This window comes from Triplophysa rosa, linkage group LG14 (assembly GCF_024868665.1).
Source record: "Triplophysa rosa linkage group LG14, Trosa_1v2, whole genome shotgun sequence".
In the NCBI taxonomy this organism is placed as follows: Eukaryota; Metazoa; Chordata; class Actinopteri; order Cypriniformes; family Nemacheilidae; genus Triplophysa; species Triplophysa rosa.
In genome coordinates, this window is record NC_079903.1 from 15331348 (window position 1) to 15356092 (window position 24745).

The 24745-nt window shown below is 40.2% G+C and overlaps 1 protein-coding gene across 3 annotated transcripts in view; it reads left to right on the forward strand.

Annotated features, from left to right (window-relative positions):
- bcas3 (BCAS3 microtubule associated cell migration factor) overlaps window positions 1-24745 on the forward strand; it is a 205445-nt gene that overhangs the window by 125764 nt on the left and 54936 nt on the right. The window contains exon 24 of one of the 3 annotated variants that reach the window (XM_057350700.1): window positions 1791-3228. The exons of the other annotated variants lie outside the window; for them this stretch is intronic. Coding sequence (XP_057206683.1) covers window positions 1791-1801 — 11 coding nt within the window. The 3' untranslated portion in view covers window positions 1802-3228. Of the gene's footprint in view, window positions 1-1790; window positions 3229-24745 lie in introns of those variants that run through there. 3 annotated transcript variants of the gene reach the window in all.

Consider the following 24745-nt stretch of genomic DNA (forward strand, 5'->3'; position numbering starts at 1 on the left):
TAGTTCAGTCATATATAGAGACGTGGGAAAAAAATAGACCTTTCCATATTTTCATTTAATCAGCATTTCTAGATGTATTGTGGTCATTCCAGTCCAGTGTCCGTTGAATTTCAACAAAATCAAACCTCAGGAGTGACAAAGTCATCCAACAGCAACGTGAAAGACTGACAACATGAAAACTGTGATAAAATCTTTTTTTTTTTACTTTTCCTAACTACATGTACAAGTATTACTGTTGTATGGCTTTAAAGTGAAAATGAACTTGTTTTTCTTTGCAGTATTTGAGGTCTTAAAAAATGCAGAACATCTTTATTATTTTGACCTATTTCTTTTCATTTTCTGCAAATAAATGCAAATAGAAAAAATAGAGACAAGATTGTTAGTAGTTCACAGAATGGTAACAAAAATGATTATTTTACCTGAACACGTACCTATAAATAGTCAATTTAGAGAACTGAAAATAATTTTGAAATGGTTTCTTAAGAGAGAGAGAGAGAGAGAGAGAGAGAGGCTTAATCAGACTTAAATCAGGAAGTTTCTTGAAATTCATAAATTCATATCTGAAGTCCATTTAATATGCCAAACTGCCTTGAAATAATATCTTTTTTATTTGATTTGGTTTTTGTCTTTATGTCTGGTCCTGTCTCAAAGTGACATGAGATTTCTCCGATTCTCTCCTCTATCCATACAAAAAAAGCACAGCTCCTTTAACGCCATTTCATCTCAACTCTATTTTGTCCAGTGACATTTTTACATACTTCACACGCCACCCCTCACAGTGGTATTTCTGTTCGTGTCAAATTAAATGTGGTACTTATCACTGTGTGAAAACGAATGTGATCAATATGTCATATGAACATGTTTTTCCATTATTCTTACTTTACAAATTATGCTGTTAGAACGCTTAAATCATAGTGACTCATAGCTAAACAGAATTTAATTCAGTAAGTTAAAATGGTTACATTGGCATTGCTGTAGTACGTACAAGAGCATGTTGTAATTACTGTATATGCATTTACTGTCCTTTAAAGCCAAGACTTACACACATGAATATTGCATGTTAATGAAATGGAAAGAACGCCCCCCAAACACGTGCTAGGCCAGTGGGTGAGCAAAATCCCCTCACTGACAGGTTCTAGTGATCATCTATTTTGGCCCTGCGAAGATCCGCACTTTAGCGCACAGAGCGGTTCATCTGAAGGTCACGACGGCCTTATTTTCTTTTAATTGAGTTAAGATGGGCAAATAAAGGGTCTGCAGGCTAGCAATCATTACCGTCACTCAGCATCTACACACACACACGCACGGGCCACTCACATGCCACTTACTAACTTTCACTCTTTTGACAAGTAGAGCAAGCAACAGTCAAACACACGTGTTTCTCTCGTGTTTTAAACACATACTTATTGCATTCATTGCTTTATTCCCGTCATGCTTTTCTTTGATGTTCTGTGAATCCTCATGGCTGTTCACCTCAGATCTTTTGCTGGCTTTTTATCTAGCTTCTCTCTCTGGTGTTAATGTATAGCGTGTGTGTGGTGTTAATGCATTTACCGGACAGAGTGGGATTCAGTGGCGGTATGACTTTAATTAGCTAATAGCACAGCCTCTTGACAGGTCCATGAGAGTTAATACATTAAACGGCTAAAAGTAGCCTTTTTCCCTTTCTCCCACACCACACACTCAGGAATGATGGAATAACTTGCACGGTTGAATAAAGTGTCCACCCGACATTAAACGCGCGTATGTTTTTCTTTTCTTTCTTTCTTTGTGTTTTTGTTTCTCTGCAGGTGTATCCTAAAGGACGAACTTTCTGCCGTTTATCATTACTGCTTTTACTTTTTTGACGCTATTATTTTTGCCCCTTTTGTTTTTAAGCATGCACATTTACTCAGTCCACTCCTCCCCTTTCATCCTCATTTCCTCCCTTCATATCCTTCATTGATTTGCCATCCTTGTGTATGGGAGTAAAGAAGAAAGGAGAGGAGTTGAGGAGAGAGGAGATGACTGGAGAGCTGGAGGGTCGCAGCCCAGCGCAACACCACCCCCCCCCCTCCCGTGTCACCGGTACTGTGAGGCATAGGGCACTAGTGCAAAATATGGATTAAAGAGCAACTAATTCCCAGATGGACTTTATCTGTTTTTCACAGTAACTGCACTGATTTTAGGGAAAAATCTGCAGAATGGATTTCGGTAATAAAAATTGCTCAACCAGAACACCAGACACTTTTTTTAGCTGAAAGCAATAAGCAAAATACTTAATACTGACTGAATGGCAGTTTAAACGTGAATTCTTGTCTCTGATGCTGAGTTAAGGATGTTCATGTGGCCACACATCATGAATTCACTGTATTTAGATATGCAGTTAACAGGATCACAAACCGATCTGAGTTCATAAGTAAATGAGTAAATCTGATACAAACTAAGGCACAAGAGAGAGACGCCTGCAGGCAACACCTGAAGCCAATCCCAAATGATCTGTTCATGAGCTTCCTTAAAGTGATAGTTCACCCAATTTTACTCACCCTCTTGTCATTTTAAACCTGTATGACTTACTTTCTGTAGCAGAACACGAAGGAAGATATTTTGAAGAATATTGTTAACCGGCACCTTTTCACCTGCATTGGTTTTGTGTTCATGCAGTAGAAGTCAATGGGTGCCGGCGCTGTTCGGTAATCAATATTCTTCTAAATATCTTCTTTTGTGTTTTGGGGAAGAAAGAAAGTCATACAGGTTTAAAATGACAAGAGGGTTACAGAATTTTCGATTTTGGGTGAACTATCCCCTTAATGTTAACATTTATCACCTGTAGTGGAGCTTCAGCCAAATAAGAAACTACTTTACAAAAAATCTGAAGTCTTCACAATTTTTTTAGTGTAGTGATTTTTTTCAGTATGATTAACTTACTAGACATAGCTTTAGCTGAATAAATATATGTAAACATGTATGTTCCATTTCCCCTTTGTGTGATATAGGCTTTGTCCTCAAACCTAACCCAGTTTTTCCATTTGATGCTGTAATTTAAGAATTAACTTTTCGAAGCACAAATATCCAGTATTGCTGCCTAGTGTTATCTGTTTGAAATTTGTAAAAATACAACCACTGGCTGTGTTTGTTCTGTGCTGTTGTTACTAATGCCATATGTTGGACTGGTGCAGTTGTGTGTATATTTAGCGCTAGCCTGGAAAAGACAAATAAAAATGTAAATATTTATGCTGAAAAATGTTTGATGTTTCTGCTTTTATGCCCCAGCTTGTTTGGAGTGTACACCCTTTTTTGTAAATACCAGCTCGTTGGAGCAATGCCCTCCAACCTTGAAATAGATTGTAGACATAACCTGTGTCTGGCTGTGTGCAACGTGTTTAAGATTTGCACAATAGGCTTGAAAAGCAAGAGTGTCTTTATGCTTTTAAATCTTTATTGCATTTTTAATTGTTTGAACTTCGTAATCATCTGCAGGATACTTGGCCTGGCTGTTGTAACTCTCTTTCGTGTTTGAATTGTACCAACTGTTCATGTTTTTTGACATGTTTCCCTCGGTATCACACTACCATAGTTCTTACAAAATCTCCACCTGTGCTCTCAAGTAGTCTCCACGCTGGCATAAATTTGCAATGCCAAAGCTATTAATATTTTATCTTTCGAATTAAATCTTTGTTTCCATGTCTAAATTGTATTAGACTACAGTTTTGCAGAGCTGAAGAGTCTAGACTGTCACTGTTCTTATGAGTAAACAACCACGAGTGTGAACTTTGTTCTCAGAATTGGAGCGGGAAAGCCAGAAATGAGCGGCACGTGATTGTGGAACATGCTTGAAGTATGGAGCGTATCCAGCTGCTCAGGGTCCAACAGTACCTCCGCTCAGCCCTCCTTCTACCACCCCCTGCCCGGCCTACTCCACGGCCGCCATTCAGAAGCCGACGTGTGTTTAGATAAACTTTTGATATTGCGTTTTATTCCTCTTGGCTTCGCATGGCGGCGAAATCCGTTTTTTTTTTATCTCTTTCACGCTGCGCCGCTGTACTTTGTAATCGGCCAGGATGATTATACGATCAGAAATATGCACTGATTGCTCTGTGTGTTTATTTTAGACCCGGATCTTTGTCCAAAAACAATACCAGTCAAAACAAAGCATGGGTTATGTGGACTCGCAGTAATTTGCGCTGTCTGTGAAGAGGTTTTTGCCTCACTTTGAAGTGTCCAGTGCCCAAATTACAGTGCTGCCATAATGAAGTATTACCATGCAATTACCCAGCGGTGCTTTACACACAGCAGCTGAGAGCAGAGAAAGTGCAGAATGATGTGTGCGTTTTGTGCTTTTTTTATTTGTGCGAGTGTGTGTTTGTGATTTTTGCTTGTGTGTGTGAACAGGAGTGGGTGGCCCTCACCAGAGTTGGCCATGCCTGATGAATTATGGAGCACCAGCAGTCTCATCAATACTGCAACGACGGCACAAACACGCAGCCTATTGGCACCAGTTGACGCGTTAACGGCTGATGTATATTTAATTAACACCGAGCTTTCCTGCTTCATTTAACAGCAGCCGTAAACACGACAGAGGTTGGTGACGGTTACGTCTGGTGCGCAGGTAGCGCAGGGGCTTTAAAATGTTCACAAAGCGAGACCCCCATCACTTCACGCTTAGCCCCTCGGGCTGCTACCTCCTCGAAGCGAAACCAGGTCAGCGCAAAGCACTAAGGAGACGGCTTTTAATTCGCTGCCACTCGCTGTTAGTTTGGGGAGTAGTATTATTCGTGTTTCCATGGAAACCAAAGTTACGCATCATTGGCAGTTGACTCAGTTGAGAAGGTTTGCTCCTCCCTGTTACAAAGCCCTTGATTAAAACCAAAGAGAGAGAGAGAGAGAGAGAGAGAGAGAGAGAGAGAGAGGGGAGGGGTAGTGATGAGACAAACCACATGCTTAGTGACTCATACACACCAGACCTGCAGCAGATGCCCCGGCCACTCCAAAATCTCTAATCAAATCTCTTTTCAGTCCGAGTAGGTTGCGTTCGCAAAGAAAAACTCGCTCTTCGTGTCAATCAGAGCATCAATCACAGCTGAGCAGAAGCAAAAGGTGTGGAGCCTGTCACGTTCCCAATAAAGATATTTTAAGAACAGGGATCCCCTCCCTTGTGCTTACCTCACCGCTCCAATAAAACGGTCACAGGCCCGTACCCTCGGACAGTCAGGGTCAGTCCAGGCTGAAATGAGAACCATGCCCCAGCACGGGGAGGACGGGCGCAGGGTCAGCAGCTGGTGGAGGATATGGCAATCATTTATAAAAATATGCTTTCTCAAGCCCACAAAAACAAAAGCCCCAAACTCAACAGCTGGGAAGGGTTGGGAGTAGCCCCAAGGCTGGCAAGTTCCCTTCCAGATGGAGAGGTTAGGCCGAGGCTAGCCAGGCAGCTTCACTTAAACTTCCGATTCCCATTAGGCCCAGAGAAGATTGCAGGGAAGGGAAGAGGAAGAAAAGCAATGAGCATGACTGCTCTGTTTTTTCGCCCCGCTTAATCAAATAAAGCAGGAAGCTTCCGAGACGGAAGAATTGTGTTTATTGATACTCATGCGTACTCGCCGTTGTTGTTTTTTTCAAAATCCTCTCTCTCCCAGTGTTATGTTGGTTCTTTTTTAGCTGCTTTTTTGTACTTTTAGCTTGAGTGCTTTGTTTTTTTTATTAATGCTAAATTTAAAAAAATGAAACCGCTGGGAAATTCAGAAAAGCTGTTTCTCAAATTAATGGGCAGCCCGTGTCATTTGAAAGTAATAATAGGTGCTGTGAGAAATAATGGTATGAAACAGGTCTTAAATAAAAATTGATGACCTTCTCTGGTCTTCTGTTGATCTCCTCGCGGCACAGAAGTAGCAGGGTCCTGCCGCGCATATTACGTTACACCGATTTTAAACTGGAAATGAGCGATTGCAGGGAACTCAATGAAGACTTGCCCCTTAATAACGGTAATGTACACACCAAAGGCTTGGGAACGGATCTTCGACGCGGCGCATAATGCGTATCTTGTGTGAGCCAGTGTCAAGAGCTGGTGGCTATAGAGAGACACGCCGGGAAGCTGACACGGGGTCCACACAACCTGACAACCTTTTTAAAGAGTACATGTGATATTCATTGAGGGAGACTCTGAGCGTTTACCACTAGAAAGCCAGACTGCTGATGTATTAGGCTCTATGTATTCTGAAGGGATTTAATCAATGAAACGGCAGAGACCTCAGCCAAGTTTTTGCCGCTTTTTCAAGCCCCCCAGCAGATGTCATATTCACTTCTTTGTAGAAATATGAAAAACTCCATTAAAACCTTCTCGGAGAAGGTAATAGTGTGTTTTGTTTAGAAATGAAACAGCTCTTCGGATCGTTTTTTAAACACACTTTCTGTACAGGGGCAGTGGCTGAGTTAGTATGAAATGTGGATTTGATTTGAATGCACATGTGTAAAAGCAATTGAGATCAGTGGACTGGAGCGCTCTGAAGATATTACCACCACCTTCAGTGTAGACCTTTTATGGATATAATCTCTATATATTCAAGTTCTGGATTCTCACGAGTGAGTGATGACTATCCAAGTTGCAGTTGCGCATTAAGCAGAAGATATTTAAAGATTTATGTTGTGCATTTGAAAAGATCCACAGACTTTTTTTGACATCCTGTCTGTGACGGCGTCTGTGAGACACACGCCATCGCGCCTGTAGACGTCAGTATGTGTGTTTTTCACCAGAGCCTATCCGAGGTAACCCAGCACTCCCTTAAGCCACCGGCCATCGACCCCTTAGGGCTCTAAACACACTGGCAGAGCTGAGGGGTCGTGACCTCGGGGCCTGGTGGGGTCAGGGTGGCGGACAGCAGGGCAGCCATCACAGGCCCATTACTGCAGGAAATTGGAAACACTGACCCCGCTCAGACACGGGCAGCATGCGCTCTGACGCCATTTGTAGCGCCTAATTGTGCCATAATTAAGATGAACTGAAGGGGGGAGTAGGAGAAACAGACAGGAAAGAGAAATGCTATCATCACATTTCACATGCACACAATTGAACACTCATACTGGGTGGAAGTGACTGCAGTAATGTGTGCGTTTTGTCATGATGCACTTAAACAGACTCTTTAGGTTTAGGCTGCAGTTACACCAGCTGCACAGATATGATTCTCTTGAACTGTTTACTTAAAAAGGTTTAAAAAAAATCTGTAATTATTTGTTTGTCCTATAAGTCATGTGAGTCAATGTGACTTTCTTCTGTGGAATACAAAAGGAGCTATTTTAAGAAATGTCTCTGTGGTTTTGTGTCCATACAATGGAAGTCAATGGGGGCCAATGTGCTTCAAAATACTTTCTTTTGTGTTATGCAGAAGAGAGAAAGTGACATGAAGGTGAGTAAATGATGAACGAATTTTCATTTTTGGGTGAACTATCCCTTTAATGACTCACTGTGTTTGTGTGAATGACCCATCAAACAATCAATATGTATATTAATTTATGCTTACTTTTTAAATATTTGGTAAAAAAAAAACATTTCTAAATTTTCACTTTGTTTACAATTAGGTAGTTCTGTTACAGTGGAATTTATGAGCTAAAAATAAGAAATAATAGGAAAATTGAATACTATTTTTTTGACTTGGTTGACAGAGTAAATGTATCTTTATTGTCAGGATTCGTGACTTTTTTTGGTCCTCATCCGTTTTGACAGGATTTGTATTAGACCATTAGCCACATATTTAGAGCTTATAAACAGAAGTGTCCTCTTTAGAGAAATGTGATATGGCACTTAAAAAAATATGCGTTGCTTTAAAGAACAATTTTAGACATGTATTACACGAACGGAAAGGGGAAAAATCGCGAGTTAAACTTTGCGGTTTGCAATTTTGCCATCAACTTATATTACATAAAACAGGCCTGCGACCACAGCATAGCAGTCCCGTGTAACACAAGATGGTGAGTTTTGGGGCCGCCGATCTTTCTCCATTCGCATGTTTGAAATGACAGGGCCTCACCTTTTAATGAAAGAAAACAGCTCCCCTCCACGTTCATTTCAGCCACGTTGAATTAGGATAAAGAGCTCTGCGCTTTCTCAATCAAACTCTCATTCTCAAAAATGTCACAGCTCGCTTTCACGCTGAGCTCGAACTGATGCTGATCAGAGACATGTGAGATCAGATGCTGATTTGAATACGGCACCACATATCCGTGAAAGCTTGAACTGGGGCTGGTGTTGGGGTGGATTAGATATGCTTTTTTGTTTATGTGTGTTCGTGTGTCAGAGAGAAACGGAGCGTAAACTAACCAATGGCCTTTGCAGACCAGGCCACATTGTAAACAGACACCTACCGGCAGCTGGGCATTTGGCAACAGTACGGGCCTGCGTGTAAAGGAGACTGACCCCTCCATCTCACTGTCTCCGCCCACCCACCCACCCACACACTCACACACTCACTCACTCACGAGGTCTGTGTTACCCCTTCCTGTGGCTCGACCATGACTCGACCAGACTCCCACAGTGACAGACACTGTTGTGTTTACTGGCTTTCCGGAAAGCTCCACAGGAAGAGCACATCCATTCACATACAAACTTTTATTTTTAAATCAACACTTTGTACGGTTTATTTGTACCCAACAACAGGCCAGCGTGATTTATTTTGCTGTAGTCTAAAGAAAGTGTCTCCATTTCGTAAAATAAAGCGCTCCGAGCGCTTGGAAGAATGTAAACGGAATGCAGGAGAAATTATACAAATAGCAGCGAGCTCTTAGTGCAAATGTTTTCTCTGATGCTTGAGACATGGCAGAAAACACTTGAACTTATCTTTTCTGTTGCTCTAAGCTTTTGCGCTTGTGACGACTCGAGCATTTATTTTATCATCTGAACATGCTTTTTTACGCAAAGTTTTCTTTATAGTGAAGATGGCGCCAAGTGCTAATCACACATGGACCAAATATACCCCGAAACCATTTTTATGTGCAGTCATGTCATTGTGACACCTGCAACTTCACTAACCCCAAATCTTGTTTTTTTATATGCACATACCATGCGACGGCAGAAATATATGAGCCAGTGGACATGATGTTCTTACAGTGCAGACAGAACATTATAATGTTGATTATAAGGGGAGTGATTAGGTTTTGATTTGGTGCCCGGCTTGTGTCCGGTGCAAACACACTGTAATTGTAGGTTGTTTTTCTCTTTTTGCTGCCGTGCACATCACAGGTATTTTGGTTATATTACTGTAGATTAGATTGAGGTTTGTTCAGTCATATTTATAACATTACAGTTTAAAGTCTTTAAAATCTTTAACTCTAGTGTTACATAACATGAATCTGTTTTATAGCAATGACAAAGTACTTATGTAATAGTTCAAATGTTTCTGAGTAGAATTTTCACCAAAAGCCACTGCATCATGATTTAAACTGCTTATGAAAAGTAAAGACATAGAATACATGGTATTGTATTACATAGTATTATTGCATTTTTTCTTAATGCAATGCACATTGAACCTTAATTGAAGTTTTTATTCATAGCTGTGTATTTAGTTTTAAATATATTAGTAGTACTGACTGTAAAAATAATTGTCTGAAAATTGTAATACGTTTGTATGTTGAAAGATGACTGAATTTATTACAAATACATCAGTTTAACTCTAAAATGAAGTAGGAGGGCATCAGAAATGCTTGTCAAATGCTTGTATTTCATTGGTACTTTATAGAAAGAAAATATATTAGAAATGGTACATGGTTTAAAAACTATGAAACATTTTCTGTAGCATTGTAGAATTATTTATCAAATTAGGTTACTGGTCCAATGTAATTTATGTATTTGTTATTTCCCTTTGTGCTGGTGAAGGGCTTGACCCCGTAATTGCTGCTTGCAGCTATATTTATTATTATTATTTTAATACTGTGTTTCCGTGTCATGCAGAAGCTGTAGATTGTTTATTTGCACTATTATAATATGCACAGTATTACAGTGATCAACTTCGTTATCATAGTTGCTTTTGCTGGGTTATTTATTGTATTATAATAATATTGTCTTATATAATAATATTGTCATTATTATAATATTGTTTATTTCTTTTGTCTAAAAGCCAAAATAATTAATTACTAATTAAATTACTAGTTAAACAGTTTTCATTTCATGGGGGCTTGAAAACTACAGAAATCCTTCTCTGTGGCTTCTTTGAGTTCTGAGATCAGGTCACCCTGAAATACTACGTAAGGGTTCAGTTTTGTTTGTGGGTCCATACTCAGCACGCACATGCGTTTCTCGGCACACGAGGAATCAAAGCAGCTGCGTGTTTGCGGGCATAAATCAGCATCGCTCTGTCTCTTCTCTCTGTAATTACGCATGGAGAGAACTGTTAATATCCTGCATGTGGTTTTTCTGTTCTGTGCTCTCGCTGTCCCGCTCTCTGATCATCACTCCTAAACAAGCTCCGCTTTATCATCACTGCCAACACTTCTCTAATGAAGGCCTGTATGCAATCACCAATACACACCAGAGGCTCACAAATTACAGCCCGTTTGTTTCCGCAGCCTAATGCCGGTCCGCGGTCCCCCCTTTGACTTTCAATCTGGCTAAAATTAGTGCCCTTGGCCTACCGTGATTACCGCGTTGTTTCTGTATTTCCATGATGGATTTTGGTATAGGTTTAGTGTTAAAATGAACGTCGGATCTCGCTGCAGCTTTGAAGGGGGAGAGGACATTTATTAAATCCGCATGGCCAGATTTAATGTGCCTTCTCGAGATTCTCGAGTCTTCTTTTATACAGCGGCCCACTCTAATACTCTAACATCCACTTAACCTAAAACGCCTTGCTGTCTCCTCCAACTGTCCACACATGTTTACTCCAGCTACTCGTGTTAAATGTCACACACATTGAGGAGGACGCGGTCTGTCTGTCTGTCTGTGAGACAAACACACACACTGAGGGCATGAGTAGCTGTCTCTTATCACTAACTATGTGAAAAATGTGGTGAATTTGATTAAAGTGAGGAAGAGGGGAGGTAGAATTTGAAGAGCAGGCCTGGCAAAATGGCATAAATGACTATATTGGTTGTTTTGCTCCAGGCATGCAATTTTTGGCAAACTTTGACAGACTTCTTAAAAAAGAGTTTAGCGCATGACGAATAATTTCAAAATATCATGTTGTTGCATAAAGTTTTTTGATTAATTATGTTCCAAGAGCACGTAAGCAAATGTGTCTGTATGCGATTCAGTGTAAGAATAGTATAGATACTGTTGTTGTATTTAAAATCAACTTTTTTAAATGGAATTATGTTGTGTTGAGTTTATAGAAACTCAAAATTGCTTAATAAATTTATTTGTTCTGTTGAACACAAAAGAAGATATTTTGAAGAATGTAGGAAAGCAAACCATTCTGGGGCACTTTTGACTACCATTGTCATTTTTGCTACTATGGTAGTTAATGGTGGCAAAGAACGGTTTGGTTACAAGCATTGAAAATATCTTTCTCTGCATTCATCAGAACAAAAAATGTATACAGATTTGGAACAACTCGAGGGTGAGTAAATGATGACTGAATTTTTGTTTTTGGGTGAACTGTTCCTTTAAGATTTTGTGCATCAGATCCACTGAACACGCATCTTGTTTTTAAACAACTCTACAGTCACTGTACAATATATATATATATATATATATTCATATAATATTCAGATTTCAGATATCAAGCTTTTACCTCAAACATGGCAAACTAACTGAAAGGATCTATCAAAATGATTATTTAATATTACATGATTTGGTTCAGGCTGAATTCATTTCACAAGCATAGGGTAGAGATTAAAAACATTTGACTTTCAATTCAAACTTTTGCTCAATTATAAATTGAGTTAAAAACCATGTACTGTTTCCCCCACTAATCTCTTTCGTGTAACAACGTCATAAAAGCATAAAACGAATAACATAAACTTGTCTCTTCCTTTCTTGCTTTCATTCCCATCATCCTCAGTGTACATTCTCTCTGTCTATTATATATTACGAAACCCTAGGGCCCTGTAAACCGATACGTATAACTCTAACAGGGCTCTCAGACCGAGGCTCCGTCGAGTGTAAATATTTGGAGTGTTGAGAGTCAGCGCAGTCACAGTTACAGTGAGAAGTTCGTCTCTAATGCCTGGTGTCGAGAGGGATGCAGCGAGCGTCTGCTGCCTCACTTCTTCACCTCTGTGTGTTCCGTCTCTGACCTCCGAAACCAGACGCTTGGAGTCTCGCTCGCTTCCCAGCCTGACGTTTGTGGCGGTGGAGCAACTGGACAAAGTCAGTGTTGTATTGGGGAATGTTGGGGATTGTTTGTGTGTGGGGTGGGGAGATGGATAGATGGCCAGAGAGGGGCGGGGTTGTACTGAACTTGCTTTAGAGGTGTAAAAAAGAAAAAAAATACATATCTTGTGGGAACGGGGATGCATAGAGATGAGAGTTTTGATTGCCTAGCTTTACTTGGCTACCCATGGACCATCTACTAGGACCCTACTCGCTCTATACTGTGCATTATACATAAAAGGCTTGTTTTCTATTTTATATGTGTGTACAGGTTTGAGTTGGGTCAGAGGAGAACACAAGTGTGCGGTGAAGTAAAAGAAGGCGGGCATTCCCACTGTGTGCTATTGATTTGACCTGTACCTGACCCACTGCTAACCTTGCTCGAGCTAACGGAGCCCAGCGTGGAGTCCATTTTGCTCTGCTCAGACCCCGAAATGCACAAGCAACTTTATCCTCTTCACCCTACATTTAAGTGCTAAATCCGAGTCAGCTGCACACTCTCTCCAAGCAACCCAGCACCACTCCGTCATTATTTTAATAAAGTGTCATTACCGCAATTATTGAGGCGATTAGCTTGTTAGAGGACCCTCTTGCACCATCCATCAGAGTGTTTTGAGAGAACAACACAAAAACAAGTGAGGTCACGGGCAGCTAGCAGAAATGTCAGGTCATGGCGTATAGGCAAGAAAGCTTTAATACAATTTAAGGACCTGTACGACGCATCTCTGTATGGGTTTGTGTCTGTTTTCAGCTTTGCCGGGGTCCGTTTGAGCGCCAGCTTTTGTGCAACGTGACAAAATGAAAACTCTGTGAACTTTGCCGGTTTTGATTTCAGACAAGGACCTCGGGCTCATCCTCTCAGTGGGCAGTTTTAATTTTTTGCCAGCATTCTAATAAGCGGCGGGCCCTTGAGTGAAGCATTAACAGAAAGCCACACTGTTCAGCCGCAGTGGCTTCTGTCCTGTAGTCGCAAGGAAGGAATTTAGGGATCTGTCATCTGCCAGACATCAGACTCCCTGCCCTGTTCTCCACGTCTCCCCAACCAGATTCTTCCACCTTTTTTTTTTAGAGTGACCTCTTTGTGTGTATGACGCGTCTCAATGGCATCTTGCTCATTCAGGTTTGGCAGTCGGATATCAGAAAGTGAATATCCACACCGCTGGTAGTAAATGGGATGTGGTAGTTTTTTCCTTTTGCAGTTTTTGTATTTCTGTATAAAAGTTTGGGATATTTGCCGATTATATTTTTGCTCTGGTGAAAAGTTTAAAGTGTTAGATTAAATGTTTCTCGTGTTCTTTGAAATGTTTTATATAGGAAGGTGAATGATGAGAAATGTTTAAAATTAGCTTCACGTTAAATAACAAATCTTAAATAAAAAAATGTTTTAGATGTGGATGACTTGGACTGAATAATAAAGAATAAGCAGCCCAGAATAGATGGAAATCCCCTCAATACATGCTTTAAAATAATTCCAGGGTGAGACCTCAAGAAGCAGGTTGATAAAATGCCAAGAGAAAATTTCTGCAAAATATTTGCAGAGTGAGTACATAACATTAAATTACAATTAACGATTTTTGTTTTTATTTCATATTTTTCTTTTTATAATACAGTAGTTCTATTTGTGTTATTCTGTAGTTTTTATAATTATTTTAACCTTTTACATTTTCATAATAATATTAATAATAATAAAGAATGATTAAGTGACCCTAAACTTTTGACACTAATGTATTTTTATTGATTGTGCTTTAAATCGTCTTATTTAAAGCACCGTCATTACCGCTATACACATACAGAGGATTTCACATTATGTGCTGTTTTTGAGTGCCTGGCAACCCTCCTTACAAAATACTGTATGTAGTTTTGCGCATCCCTAATATGTATCTGTTTAAACTTTCCTTGTTACTTAATAGAACTGTAGTGAGGTACAGCGGCTGACAGGAGGAAACTGTTTCTGCTTCAACACAACACAAACATGAGCCGTGTCCTTGCGCGTATCCTTATTTAACATGAAAACTTAATGGTGTGGGCAGAAAAAGCTACTGATGATTTCGGCAGAGCCGAAATCATGCATGATGCATGATGTGCAGAGAAAGGAAAGAAGTCTCATCTCCTCGGCCAAAGAAATGGAGATTGAACAGGACAAGTCATTAAGTTTTCACCAGCACACACTCAAAGGCACCGCCTTGCCCGGGGCTCGCTCACCTCCCACTATGGTAAGAGCAGTGCTCGAGACGCCTGCCGGGACAGGATGGGATCATGACAGTGAAATTTACAGAAAAAGAGCTTCAAGTGACCCATAAATCTCAAGCCCATTTTTTTGTTTCACTTTCACCACTGTTTTTCAATGTAGAAAAAGCTGTTTGTAAATGACAGGGTTCCGGTGTATCTCTCTTTGGCAATAATGAGAAGGAAGTGTTATAGCTCGGGCCTTGACCGTTCCAGCCCTGCCACGCTGCGCTCTTGACCCAGCGCTCTATTTACTTTAGCGCAACATTAGCTCCAGTCTGTTTACTACAGATCTTACACGAGGAGTAACATTTGCAGCTGTAGTGGGAGATTTGTTCAAATTAGACCTCTAGAGATCATATAACCTAAGTGGAAACAAATGTTGCCACTTTTCCAAGTCATCATCTTCCACAGCAGACGGGATGGGGGGCAGTGCGACATCCAAAGCTCCGAGCTCTCGTGAGTGGGAGGCCGAGCTATGCCGAAACCCCGTCTTGATTCAAGAGACTGCGCATTTTAGATGGTAATGAAAGGCCGTCAATGAAACGGGCTCCTGTGCTAATCTACGCAACAAGCTTGTCTTTCTCACGGCACCGCGACGGGCAAAAAGAGGCGCCCCTTTGTGATGCCGGCACACGTGCTATCGCTTTCTGCATCTAGGAAAATATGCCCCATTGTCCTGAATGTCAGCCCTGCAGATCTCCAGACCAGCAGCATTCTTCAAGTTTGTGTCTTTGTAGACTCACATTTTGCCCACCCCTCCTTTAGCCGATTAACTTTATTTGAAGAATTCTCGCAAGGAGCGTGAGGGTGGACTCCTTGGTTTATTCCACCCACTTGTATTGCGTTGTGCCCCACGGAGTGTTTGTGTCATACAGTGTTTAGTGACAGACCGCTGTGTGTGTATTGTGTCCTTTAGCCCTTGGCACTGTGGAACACATTGTGCACTGGAACACATTATGGCCAGTAGTCGTGGGAGGTCCTGCAAGATGTGTTTTGTTGTGAAAATGGTGGTAAAGGAGAGAAGAGGGTCTATATTCAAACCAAATGCTTTTTTCTTTATTTTCGTGTTACTGGTCATGTTGTCGCTAGCGACAGAATGTTTTTCATCAGTTTGCATCAGTCTAGTCACTGTACAGCCATACAAGCTTTGAGATGACAGCGAAAAACATTTATTTATAGGTATCTGAAAGCTGTGCAGCCTGTTGAACTCTCTGTTGTATTACAGTGTGGGCAATACAAACCTCTACTTGAAGAACAGATACAGTACTGGTCAAAAGTTTCCCTTTACTTGTTCTTTATCGTTCTGTTTTAGCGTAATAGTAAACTTATTCACTAAGCAAGTATGAAATAAAACAAACAGAACTATGTGAATTATCTTGCGCCTTAAAAAAATAAAACTTAAAAAACTATTTTTAGCATCTTGACAGTGGGCGCCTTTTGTCTAGGAGTTGCCATCTATTTTAAGCTCTGATTGGCTGCTTTTTCTTCTTTATTCTGTCCAAGTCATTCATTGAAAAAGTGTTATTTTCTACAACAACCAAAAATTCAGCTTCTATTTGAAAAAAAAGCACAAAAGCATTGCCTTTTCTGTGTGTGGGGTGAGCACGCAGGCTTTGGTTTACTGGCCAGGAAGGTAACCTGCAACTTAGTCTAACTTTTTTTTACCAATTGTAAATAGGCTTGTTTGATAATAAAAATATCAGTACTCAATAATAGTACTCAATTATATATACTCCACTGTGTATTAAAAACGTCCAAAAACATTTTATTTTTTGTCATATAAAGTGTACATAAAATGTTCTTCCGGTGACGTTTTTATACATTATTATTATTAAACAAGCCTATTTACAATTGGTTCTTTAGCACTTTCAGTATAATTTCTTTCCAATCATCATTGTAAAATAATGTTTATCGCCCTTAGAGTGGTTTCCATCGAGAGGGTAGAGTTAATGTGATCTGGCCATATGGTTGCTGTGGATTGACGACGGATATTTGACTCTGTGTTGTAGTGATGAGAAGCAGTGGGCCGTATGCCACGGTGATACTGAAACAATAGCGAGACACAAGCTCGTGAGGTCAGCTGTGTGCACGGTCCCTGCCTGGAGGCAGGAAGGATACAAGAAAAAAAGGACAGAAGAGAAATAGCCGGAGGAAAGACAAAAATTAGAACCAGTCCTGAATGGATAGTGGTTGAGGAAGACATCTTCGCCTTCTCCTCCATTGTGCGGTGTGCATGGCCACGATCCTTCCGAGAGGTCATGGTGCACTTTTGAACTTTCACTATGTAGACACGAGCCCGGGAGAAAATCCATGCCGTTTCCCACAAAGTGAACACATGGGGCGAATGAGTCAATGAGATCATAAATGAGTGAATCTCTTACATCAATAAATTTAGTCTTTTCTCCCAACTCCAGTTTTTCTGTTATTAGATCCATGATATTAGAGTGGCATATTGAATATTTTATCGACTGTCTATATGCCCTCTGATGACCTCCCCGACATGCTAACTTCTCCTCTCAAAAGAGACTCCGTGTCACTCTGTATCAGGCAGCCAGGCATGATGGTCCCCGCACATTTCCTGTGAATAAACTCCTGCGCGGCGGGGGAGACGCAGAGCAGAGGTGAGCTGGGAAAAAACACGCACGTACACACCAGTCCCTCCTGAGAATGGCCTTATAAAAATCATGAAAGGGCTCAGTGAGACGAAGCCTCCTTAAACCTTCTTTTATCACACAGCCTAGCTGAAGCGGCTGTTCTTATTGAACACTCTGTCTGGGTCACATCACGGCTCTCTGTGCCCAAATACAGTCATCAGCCTCAACTTCCTGTTAGACCTCATACAGTAGACCACGTTCTGTATATCAAGTAAATGTAGAGTTGAACTTTATAAAATGAGATTTAAAGTCGATATGAAACAATCGATTAATTGCGATTAATTGATTGCAAAATAAATGTCGTGTTTTTATAATATGTGTGTATTTATATGTATATATAAATACACAAATATACATGTATATATTTATACAGTATATTTATTGTGTGTCATTCATCATTAATATTTGAAGAGTATATTTACTAAAACAGATAACATTTTCAAAAATCATGTATTTTGTTATCATGTGTTTATTGTGTTAGCTAGCTGTATTTTTTTGAGTTGTTATAACTTAATCAAAGCAACCCAAGTGCAGTTTGACTGATATTAATTGAAATGCACAATAAAAACATTATTTTTAACATTATTACAATGAAGTTATCTGTTTTTTCAAATGAACTCTTCATTTATTTAGGTATAAATGTACATACTGTATATATATATATATATATTTTTTTTTTTTTTATTATGTTAATATTTGTTATATATACATGTATGTTTGTGCATTTTTACAGTACATACTGTAAATATACACAACATACGCACAAACATTTTATTTTGGAATCGAATAATCGCGATTAATTACTCTGCTTTTATTACATGTTGCTTGTCTTTTTATCATTGCGTGTTGTTTCCCGTAACAAAAATAGATCTAAAAGGTCTATGGGATTTTTTATAAAAATTGTTTCATTTGTTACTTTGTTCAGTGTTCTTTCTATCACCTTTGAAATGCCTTTCCTTTTTGGCTGACATCATCAAGTCCTCCTCTTTTTCAACCCCCTCCTATCAATTCTTAATAGATAAAATATGATGTGCCCTACAGTTATTATCTTGTGGAGTATTTTGTTATATTTTTAAAATGCGTCATTACTGAAAAAATGTCGTGCTTCAAAAAGATTGTCTCCTAAAAACTAAGTAGTATTTGTGACTATATGAGCTATTAGTTATGTCAGCAGTGCAAAAAAAGCGGTTTTATTTTACGTGAGCCATGGTCTCCCTTTCATGATAGCTTTTATTGCACATTTTGATATACGGTCACGTATTGTTTGTAGTTGGATAGTTTGCATGTGCTGTGTTATATATGTACATCAGCCTGTAATTTCCTGAAACAATTGGTCACACTGTTCCCGAACATATAAAAACACAGTGCGTACGCACTTTCACCCCCCGCCAGACCAGACTAAAATGTCAGTCGCCAGTTAGCCTGTCACTGTGGTCGTTTTACAGGACTCATTTCTCCAGCCCTGTTTGACTTGTTTGTTTGCTTTGCGTGATGTCTCCCAGAAAAGTCGACCCATAGTCGCCAATAACGCGTCTTCAAAGTTCATCTAGTCGCGCCACGCTCTCGTTCTGTATCTTTGGCTCGTCTGAATTATGTCAAACGTCCCCATCTGTCCTCAGAACCGTGGTGAGACGCTCAGTCACCCAGCACCCTGCTCAATGCACGTCTTTGTGTTGAAGCTTTTATAGGCCTTGGCTCGGGTTCACAGCGTCATTGAGGGACTCAGACTACACAACTTGGTTACAATGCTGACTAAAGTTCGTGTCATATCTGCAGCGGTGTTTAAACACAGTGGTGTTTGTGGTCTCATATGGCGTCAGATCGGGCTCCTTATGAGACTGTCCAAGCCGCTGTTGTGTGAGACATGGATTGTCTAGAAAGATGTGTCATATGTGTAGTTTGTCTTAAACTGTGTTTACACCGAACATGACCGTCAAAACTGAGTGACTCACATTATAATCAATGGAGATACTGTTTACACTGCAGGCGTCTGTTGTGGTGCGGCATAGAGCAATTCGCTTTGTTGGTGGACGCCTGTTTTTGTTCTGTGTGCAGCTACCACTTTCATCTTCTGATTGAAACAAAATGACTATTTATGAATATGTGATGCCATCTATTTTATTCGTCATTGAAGTAACTTGGCTATCTGGATGTATGTGTGACAGTAAATGAATTTATGTGTCTGTTGTGCTGGAGTGGTCTGTTTGTGTATGCGTGCACATTTCATCTCCGTCTTTCATTCTGAGTTCTACAAGAACTTAAACCACATATTGATTCCTGCAGGTTGAGGGTGTAGTGCTTTCAGAGCATCAGTGCATCAGTAAGAGACATTATCCAAGCTTGTGCATTCAACATAATAAAAAACCATGCTGGTAGAACCTGCACGTCCGCAGAGGTTTGGCATCTGAGCTGGGAGTTCACCCGCCTCCTTTAGAGATCTTAGTAAAAAGCTCTCTCTCTCTCTCTCTCTCTGACATCTCTCTGGACTCTTCCCTCCTGAGGTGTTTCCTTCCTTGTAGCAAAAAGTGTTAAAAAAGAGGTCAAAGAAGCAAAGTGAAGTTTCCCGAAGCGTTTCTCCGAGTTGCGTTATGGGTTCTGGCGATTGGGCAGATGTAGTGAATAAATAAAGTTCCTCTCGAGCAAAAAGCTTCTGGAGGTCAGACCAAGCGTGCTGAGAGAGTCACTATTATCCACCTAAATGCTGCAAATGTAATTCAGCCTGAGGTTGGAACTGTAAAAGTGAGACCGGCGTGTTTTTTCACTCTCCTTTTTCCGCCTTCCTTTTAATACGTGGGAGTGTTAGCTGGCCGTTTTAAAAGGTTTTAAAAGGTTCAGGAGTGAAGGTCATATGATGTGCTGAAGCGCAAGCCCCACCTCTCAGTGCTCTGCCTGGAGAAAGCGCCATAAAACTTTGATGCCCAAATTAGGTTGTTATTCATCTTGCACCTTCCCGCTCACAGTATTGACAGCGGCAGTGAACTGCTGCAGGGAGATAGCATCTCAGCGTTTGGGCCGGGCACTCCGCCTCGCGGCCGCTGACAACATCAGAAGTGTTTTAACAGGGTTTTAATGGCCGGCCACTCCTGCTCCTGGGAGCATTGAAAATAGCTGCTGTGAAAAAAAAAAACTCTTGGGCTGATGGGAGCTGACATGGCCTGCTTTTACAGTCGCCATGGTCATGTGTCTCCAGAACATCCAGAAGTCTTTTTTCCCACTTTTTTCCTGTCAACTATGGGAAGACAGCAGAAGACAGACATTTTGCTTCTTCTCTCTCCATCTCTCTCTTACTCTTAAACCTGATCATGACCTGGGCATGTCCAGACTTGCACGCATTCGTTTATTATAATTTTCATAAAAATAACGATAATCTTAAGTAGATATTCATATTTTCAGAGGAAATGTACATAATGCTTGTCTATGTAAAACACTTGCCGGGTGTTTTTATTGCATTGCTAAGCAGTTAATAGGTCGTTATGGGTGGTTGCTATGGTGTTTTGGGTGATTGCTGTTGGTCACAGGCTGAACCCCAAGGCTTTTTAACATTCAACACCCAATGAGTCTTTTAGGTACTACACACCACCTACAGATGAGCGTTGTTTCTTTTTCTCATGAAAACCAGTTACTGTGATGTGCAACTAATAGGAGCTAATAGGAGACGTATGCTTTTGCATATATATATATATATATACAGTAAAAATGGTGTCATGAGAGCATATTTGTACAATATTTGCAACAATATTATCAAACAATGAGGTGTATTGTACAACACATAAGGTATTCATCTGGCAAGGAAGCAACATACAGTACTGTATATCAGGGGATGGGTTTTATTTAAACATAAAAACAGGAAGCTTACAGAAAACAAAAACATACTGTACATTGACTACAGTTGTATCAGTTAAAATCATTTTTGATAACATTTAATACATCTTTAATAATATATTTGAATAAAGACTTAAGCAAATTTGCACGTGACTCCTGTTTGCCCCTGTTAGCTGTACATCACAAAAAGTGTGGACTCCAACTAGTGATGTAATGATGAAAGTTATTATGGCTACGGTCTCTTTTCTCCTCTCTGTCCACACGTTCTCTCTCTGCTGCTGTCATTGTTTTAATGGCTGGTCATTAAAGTGTGTGCAGACAGAGATCGGGCTTTGCCCTTTTGATAGGGGCTGAGTGCCCTGACCGCCTCTGCCGGCCCCCTACTCCAACTGCCCACTGTGGAAACCTGGCCCCTGCATTGTGCTGCTGAATGGGGGCCCTGTGTAGCGCCGTGGCCCTGCTGGCTACGCTCATTAGCAGAGTTTGGCGACACAGGCCCCCTGAATGAGTCTGCTTGTTGCCACACAATAGATAAGCCCTGAATGTAGGCTCAGGGTCTGGCTCCACGCTGACACCTCTCAGCGGCCACATGGCTCTCATGGCCACTGCTCAGCTTTCCGCCGGTGCCGAATTGCTTTTTGTTGATCTGTTTTGTACAAGTCGGGGAATCATATGGACCATCGTATGGTCTGGTTTCCTGTAGCTCAGTGGTAAGAGTATGGCGCTAAAAACGGCAAGGTCGTGGGTTCGATCCCAGGGGATTGCACGTACTTAGAAACAAAATGTATAGGATAATGCAATGTAAGTCGCTTTGGATAAAAGCGTCTGCCAAATGCATAAATGTAAATGTAAATGGTCATGTGTGTTAGCTGGGAGTTGTTGGATAGATGAAGTTGGGTACTTCGTGTGAAGTCATAAAGCACACACTTTACCACAGGCTCTCTTGCAAGCACGCATAACCACACAGTTCTGCATGCAATTTAAAGCAGATCAGGTCTAATTACCATCTCCTCGGTTGTCTAGCTAAAATTCATAATCTGTAATAAAAGCTGTAGGTAAAAAAAGCATAACGTTCAAGCTCCCATGAACTTTGAGAATGGCGTCAGGGTCATCTCCCACATCCTTGCTATCATCCATTTGGGTGGCCACCTTGAAGTTTTCCGCATTTCGCTCATAGTCTCATTGCCTCCGAGGTGGCACAGCTGCGAAAGTTTGTTTTCACCCCATCGTCTTCCATTATCTCCGTTAATCAAATTCCTGCTTTTGATCACAGCCAAGGGTATATGCGGTCAGGCCGGGGGGACATCAACAGGGGGCTTTCATGTTTCCCATCTCCTCTTAACTGAGCTTCATTGTATGAGTGTGGGTCAGTTTAAAAGCAATTGCACCAAATCGTGTAACGTGAGCCGTTGGCTGAGCGCTGGGCTATGTTGATAAGACCCTAACAGAGAGAGAATAGGTGATAGCTGGGTCAGATACAGGGAAGTGTCTGTCCTCCTGAACATACAAGGGCCAAAATCTGAAATGATTGCTCTCGCTGTGAGAGGCGGTTTGAGAGTGTGTGTACATGGCTTACCTCGTTTACCTGTTTGGAAGTTTGCACTTTTGTTTGTTCATGTTGTGTTAGTGCTTGGGGGTGTTGGTTACTTTGGTCACATTGGCCGTGCTCTCTCCCCCCACCTATTAAATTGATTGAGGTAATTATACAGTACATCTTTTCCTGCCCTTATGTCCCTGACACTGATTGGCTGACCTTTGTGTGGGCCCTGCTCAAGTGAAAAAGGTCAGCGCCTCACACAGTGTATTCAGCAAACAAACTACAGTAGTGGTACAGTGGCTCACTCAGGCTGTTTGTTAAAATGTCTAAACTTGCCTTAGATAACAAACTATTAAGCCAAAGGCATCTGCACTTGATACATTTTATCAGAATTAACTTTTTAGATGTTTTTTTATATTGTGGCAATTACTTTTAACCAAACTGTCCACGTGCCATTTTTAAGGGATGTATGTGGATGTGGGGCAGGCTGTTAAAAATGGAGTATATCCTATTAACTCTGGATATTTTCCACTAACATTTGACAGCTAGACAGTGCTGGTATACTTTCCTTTGATTTTAAACAATGTATTTATTTTTTATTATTTAAAAACTTTGGTAACTTTTTAGAATAAAGTTTTGCAATAAGGTTGTAACTGTTAACATTAGTAAATGCATTAGCTAGTATGAACTAACAATAAGCAACATCGTTTTTTGATCATCTATTAAAACTTGTTAATGTTAGTTAATGTCAATACAATTATTGGTAAAACTTCAGTATAGGGGGCAATTCTCACTATTAACTAGCTGTTTTTAGCATGCCTATTATTTGTATATTGGCTGTTTATTAGTTGTTCTTTTAAAGCACATGTTCTGCATGACCATACTCTACATCCCTAATCCTACCCAATACCTAAACCTAACAACTACCCTACTAACTATTAATTAGCAACAAATTAAGAGTTAATTGGGGAAAAAGTCATAGTTAATGGTTTGTTAATAGCGAAAATTGCCCCCTATACTGAAGTGTGACCCAATTATTCATATTAGTTCATTGTGTGATAACTAATGTTAACAGTTGCAACTTTTGATTTGAAAAATGTAAATACTGAAATTAACATAAACTAAGATTAATAAATGCTGTAGAAGTATTGCTCATTGTTAGTTCATGTTAACTAATGCATTAAAATGACGATTTTATCCATACAGTAGCAACTTACAAGTAGGAATGTATTTTAGTGGCAAAAATGTCTTTTAGTGACACTCTTTTCTTGACATGCCTTTGTCTTGAAAATATTTGCCACTTGTTGTTTTGATATTGATGTACAATGTAATTACATTTAAACATTTTGTCACTAATACTTTTTGAAGCCTTTTTGTTGACTTGTATGTGCTGGTTTGTATTTAATAACTCAACATTCACATGCCCTTATTGTAACATTCACTCACCATCTCAGGTCTTGACCTCCTGTTTTCCTCTCTCGTCTTTCCACCCAACCCCCACCTCCTTCCCCTCTTTACCTTGCCTCTTGGTCTGCTGGTCAGATGGGCTGGGTGAAAGCCAACAATCCTCCAACCTCTCACATGCTTTTCATTCACAATATCACGCGTTGTAATGCCCTGACCCCTTCATTCATGTTTTACAAGCTGTTCATTAACTCTCAGAGCCCTCTTGCTCAAATTTATGAGGCTGTAGCAAGTTTGTACATGTTTTCAGTAAATTAAGCGATTGACATTTAAAAGCCTATCAATGGCGTACAATACAGACCTTCCTCTCTCTCTCTCTCTCTCTCTCTCTCTCTCTCTCTCTCTCTCTCTCTCTCTGTGCGTGTGTATAGGTTCAGTTATACTTCGTCATTATATTAAAAAAACTACCCTATATAAATGCAAAAAAAGCCTTCTAAATGAGCTAAAATCACATTTGACATTAAATGTAATTATGTTAAAGGTCTAGTGTGTTATTTTTTGGAGGATCTATTGGCAGAAATGCAATATAATATTCATAACTATGTCTTCAGAGGGGTATAAAGACCTTACATAATGAAGCGTTGTATTTTTATAGCCTGAGAATGAGCTATTTCTATCTACATACACAGTGTAGTAAGTGAGCCATTGGTTGCAATTCGCGACCTCACCGCTAGATGCCGCTAAATTTCATACACTGGACCTTTGAGAGGTTTTTGTGGTAGAGGTAGAAAATATTCTTTAATTAGCTTAAAAATAACAGATTTC